Raw genomic sequence first — 5,574 nt, 5'->3', positions numbered from 1 at the left:
TCCGATCAATCCACCCACTCGTTATCGATCCAATCGATACATTCTTGTGTGCACGGATTATGTGACCAAGTGGGTTGAAGCTAAACCTTTGAAAACGGATAGGACAGTGGATGTCGCCAAATTTTTATATGAAAATATCATTACTCGTTTTGGTTGTGCGTTGGAGTTGGTGAGTGATCGTGGTTCTCATTTTTTCAATGAGACTATTACGGAATAAATGGAACTTTACAAAATCAAGCATCGAAAATCCACTCCGTATTATCCTCGAGCTAATGGTCAAGTGGAAGTGACCAATCGAATACTGGGAACGATTTTAACCAAGACAGTATCGGAAAATCGACGTGATTGGGATGAGCGATTGTTTGAGGCTTTGTGGGCATACCGTACCACATTTAAGGTTATGACTCAAAATACACCTTTCACTCTAGTGTATGGTACAGAAGCAATTTTTCCAATAGAGAAGGAAATACCCACATTACGCGTTGCCTTGGAATCCCGACTAGGTGAGAAGGAATCTTTAGAGGCTCGATTACTGGCCTTGGTGAGGTTGGATGAGATACGTTTAACGGCTCTGCAAAATGTTGAGGCGATGCAACATAGACGAAAGGCTTGGCACGATCGTCACATTAAGGTGAGGGAGTTTCAAAAGAATGATCAGGTTTTAGTCTATGACAATCGATATTATAAGTTTCCTGGTAAATTACAAATGAGGTGGTTAGGCCCTTTCAAGGTGTTAGAGGCCTTTAATAATGGTTTTTTGATTGTCCAAGACCCTGATGCTGTAATAGCTCCTTTTCGTGTTAATGGTCTTAGGGTGAAACATTATTTTGTTTAAGTTGGTAATTACGTGGGTCAGGTTGGTTCATTGTATATTTTTCACATGAGTTTTGCTCTTTATTATTTTTGCGTTGTTCTGATGGGATTGGTGGGTTTATCAGGTTTTGGTGCGAACGATTCGATTTCCTTTTATACAGGTGATATACAGGTGGTATGGAGTTTTCTCTCAATGCTTTGTTTTATTTTCTTCATCCTTATGTGGTTTGGTTTGGGTGGGATGGTATTTTAGCATTAGTTGTAGACCCTGATTGGGTTGATGAGTTGGAATGGTTGTTTCGGTGGTTGGCTGCCGAGGAATCTCTTCCAATTGCTGAGAGCGACTTTGGTCGCATGGCCCAATCTTTGGCCGTTATTGCGCCAGAGATTTTTGGTTGAGGTGTGCACACCTTAACCGATGCGTCCGATGATTCTTCGGATGATTCTTTTCATCCTGAAGATGTTGTGGTAGACTATCTTGATGAGGAGGATAAGGATGAGGGTTTGGGCTTTGGCCTTCCTCAGGGCTTGTATCGGATACTTCTACCTCGAGAGAGTAGTTTTGTTTCGAGAGCTGTACTTTTGAACGAGACAGAGGGCCATAGGTGACACCTCAACCTTTACCCTTTGGTGTAGTGAATGGGCCTGTGAGTTTTTGCACCGTTTTTTCTAAGTCCCATGATGTCAATTAGTTTTGTTTTTTCTTGTTATTTATTTCACAAGATTTTTTTTAAAAAGAAACAATTGTTTTGTTTGCGTGATTTGTTATGTGTTTTTGTTGTTTGTTTTGGTTTGCATGTGGATTGGTTTTTTTTAGGTTTGTTTGTTTTCAATTTTAGGTACATTATGTTTCTTGGAAGTTGTAAGCTAATTGTTTGAATGGTTAGTATGTGCAGATATGGTATTTTCTTTGTATTTTTGCATTGCTAGGTGCAAGGAGATGGGGGAGTAACTTGGGAACAATGATATCATAGTATTGAAGATTGTTTCTGGACATGCAATGTTGCTACTCAGAGGATATGCAGTGTTCCACACAGGTGTATTTTCTCCAATATAGTTGGTTATTTTTTTTGGTATCACTTGCATGGTGTGTGTAATAATGGGGATTGTGAGTTGTGTTAATCCAGTTGCAATTGCTTGGTACTTGACTTATATGATTCTTTCTTTTTGGAAAGATTTGGGGTTTATTAGTCAAGGATACTAATTCTATGAGTTTCTTGCTGAGCTCTGTAGTAGAAATTGGTAATTATCACATTCATCTTAACTAGGCATGTGCCGCATTGACTTTATTTTTTCTCTTTAATGGCAGGTAACAGCTTGGAAGTGCTTAAGAACTCTAGTGGAAGGAACTTTTCTCCCTTATTCCTGGGTTATAATGACCATAATAGTCTCGATTTTCATGATGAGCTTGGGGAGGGTTTTCAAATCATTGCCTTTGAAAAATGAGGAAAAAAAAAAGAAAAAAAAAGAGAAGAAAAAAAGGAAGGAAGAAAAATAAAAAATCAAATGTATGTATGTGGTATATGTGGTCTATCACCTTAATGGTTCTTGGAAGGTGAGGAGAGTCATGCTGGCAGGGTTGTCAGTACTCTAAACCGATGCCTTGGGCTGTTTTGGGATAGCCATCGTCATGTGAGCTTGGTAGGTTCTTGGAGTCAACCTAGCCGAGAGGCAAGGTCTAAGAATCGCAGCCTAGTTTCATATGGGGTGGTTGCCATTGTGGTGTGCATTTGGTTCAAAAAAAAATTCAAAAGAGAAAAAAAATTGAAACGAGAAAGGCATGGTTCTGATATAAGGGAATTACAATCAGGCAATGACTTCCATGGTTAGTTGTGCTACTATTGTCTTTATGAAATATGGAAGTGAGTGGAAGGTAGTTTTCCTAGAGTTTTGTAGTTATGGATGGGTTGTTTCCTATTTGTTAAAGTGGAAATATTATAGACATAGTGAGGATGTTGTGGTAGTTGCTAATTTTTACTGTTCTTGAAATTTGATGTTTGTTTAATAAACCTTTTGGTTTATCTATTGGTTAGTGTTATATAAGTCTTGTAGTGGTGTTTGCAACTTGGATTTTCATTCACTCATTTATGTGTGCTGATGTGAAGGTGTTGAAGGTTTGTTTTTGTTTGTTTGTTTGTTTGGTACAGTATAATTCTAGTGTATGGTTGGTGATTGTTACAGAGTGATGAAGTGGAGATGTGATGCTAGGCAGTGATGGTGAAGAAGTTAAGTGTGGGGGAAGCTGCGAAGTGAAGTTGCTGCTGTGTTCGCGAGGACGCTCACATTTCAGTGTGGGGGGAATGATGACCCTTGGATCAAAGCCATTTTTAGCAATTTTTAGGGTTTAAATAGGGTCAATTGTGGTTATTTTAGATGCATTTTCATGGTATTTGAAAGCATATGTGTGTGGAATGTCATGGTATTTGCATGCATCATGATTGTCGATGTTGTCCATTGGTATAAGCACATTGCATTGGAATAGTGACGATTAATATTATTTTGTAGACAAAGGAGGTTGTATGTAAGTGGGTAGAGAGAAGAGAGAGATCGAGGGAAGAGAACGAGGGTTAGTATGGTTAGGTGGGAACACAAATTTGTAGACCTTAATGTGGGTACAAATTTGTAGACCTTAATGTGGGTAGAAATGAAAAATTTCAGATTCAAAAAATTGGAGGGGTGGGTAGTTTTAGCAACCGTTGGTACCCACCCATTTCTTGAGAGAATAGAAGAGAGAAAAAAAACGTTTTTCTTCTTTCTGGCTGGCATGAAGAATACGAGGGAGGAGGAGGAGGAGGTAAGCCTGTGTTTTTTTTTTTGGTTTGTTGATTAATGTGTGTGTGTGTGAGGGTCGATGAGGGCGTCGCTCTTTCGTTGCGGCTGTTCAAGCCTTGCCCCACAGCAGGGAAGCAGCATGGCAAGGGTTGGCTTGTTGTTTTGGTGCACCAATAATCTGTGCTGGGTGGCTGTCCAGCCCTCCTTAGAAGGCATCGCCACCAGCCTGTGCCACAAAGGTTTCCTCTGCATAACCTTTGACATGCGTGGCATCAAGATATCCACTGGGAAGTCGACGTGGATCAGCTTGTTTGAAGTGCACGATGTTGCTGCTCTTTGCAATTGGGCTGCCAACTATAGGAGTGGCCGCCATATTCTTCTCGTTGGCTCCTCTGAGAGAGAGAGGGAGAAGGGGTAGAGTTAGCAAGAGGACATAGTTGCCAATTCATTTTAGGAAGAGGAGTGGGAGTACAGATAGAGAGAGCTTGAGACGGGTGCCAATGGACTCTAGAGAGAGAGAGGAGACCATTGCCCGTTGATTTGCCAGAAAGGAGAGATAGAGAGAGTACGCCACCCATTGATGCTCACCATGACCAGTCGCTGAGTAGAAGCTTGGACGATCACGCTACTGCAGATAGCAACGTCGAGCACGTCGTCCTTAATTACGACCACGTTACAGAAGAAGAAATGCGTCTTCTCGGGTTCCGTGAGCCTTACGATCAACAAAATCTTTCGCCGCTCACATTCGATCCTGAGGAATCCATTTTACATGACTTCGTGAGTCGAAATCCAATGCCATGGAGGTGGACGCACATACTGCAGACGATGAGAACAATAACCCCCTCGCCTGAGGAATCCATTTTACATGACTTCGTGAGTCGAAATCCAATGCCGTGGAGGTGGACGCACATACTGCAGACGATGAGAACAATAACCCCCTCGCCGCACACACTCAATTTGAGTTTAGAAATTCTAAAGCCGATTTCGGCAAGCGTAGAAGCTATGGTCGCCTAGTCAAGGTCCCTCAGCATGCCAAAGTCACATTTGCACTTATTCTTGTGATGCGGACATTAGGGGAAGGTTGAGGTCTATAGGGGCACTTTAAATTGCCATATTATGTTTTTAATGATTTTTTGTTAAAACGTTAAGTTTCTTTGACTTTAGGTACCTTCTTGTTCTTCAAACGGCTAGAAGTTTGAATTTCAAAGTTTTCCGCCAAAATTGAATTTGAAATTGAGCGAGCAAAACTATATCATGTGACATGTCTATGGAAAGAGCTCGACGAGTAGATTTTGGATCTGTAATCTGCGACAAATTTTGAGCTGATATGTAGGAGTTATGGACGTCCAAAATTTCAAAAACTTCCCCCCACTTTTTTGAAATGAAAAGTACAAAAAGGCATCTTCTAGAGGATCTTTTGACCACCTTTAATCACCCAACATTTTTGTATACATGGCATCACACGATTGGCTCTTTTCCTTAATAACCTTTTAATCACATGGCATCTTAAAGGGCCCCTATAGACCTCAACCTTCCCCTAATGATTATCCTGGTTATTATCACCACGATGATGTTGCTTTTGGGATTTTCTTGGTTAATGGTATCGAGTATCAAATTTTTACAAAAATGCTCATTTTTTCTACTTCGTGTTGCCATGAAAACCATCGATCTGCTGGGGGTGTGTGTGGGAGAACCTTCATATGACATGATAGAGTTCTCCTTATATATACATAAAGAGTGAGAGATAGAGAGACTCTCTCTTTATTAGAGGAGGAGAGTGAGAGAGGTTATCAGCATTCACAGAGGGCAGCCGCATGGAGAGGAGAAAGCACATGAAAGCCAAGGCTGCCCTCTGTGAAGAGCCTTATTGCATGCACATGAAAGCCAAGGCTCGCCATGAAAGTAGCCAAGGTGAGATGCATAAGAAGAGGTCCATAGAGAGAACATAGTGAAAGCAAGCCAAAAGGGTGGGTATAAATCGGGTAATCC

General features: G+C 41.0%; 1 protein-coding gene across 1 annotated transcript; it reads left to right on the top strand.

Moving 5' to 3' along the window:
* Positions 1-217: 217 nt before the first annotated feature.
* On the top strand, positions 218-1,212 carry LOC147607552 (uncharacterized). The gene is made up of 3 exons (XM_086790775.1): positions 218-695; positions 939-974; positions 1,067-1,212. The coding sequence occupies exons 1-3, from the start codon at positions 218-220 to the stop codon at positions 1,210-1,212; spliced, it is 660 nt and encodes a 219-aa protein (XP_086646901.1).
* Positions 1,213-5,574: the final 4,362 nt, after the last annotated feature.

The sequence above is a fragment of the Cibotium barometz genome, chromosome 55 (assembly GCF_041138505.1).
Source record: "Cibotium barometz isolate CiBa-2024 chromosome 55, ASM4113850v1, whole genome shotgun sequence".
NCBI classification, from domain to species: Eukaryota; Viridiplantae; Streptophyta; class Polypodiopsida; order Cyatheales; family Cibotiaceae; genus Cibotium; species Cibotium barometz.
The sequence above is the reverse complement of the archived record's forward strand: the minus strand, read 5'-3'. Positions and strand labels throughout refer to the sequence as shown.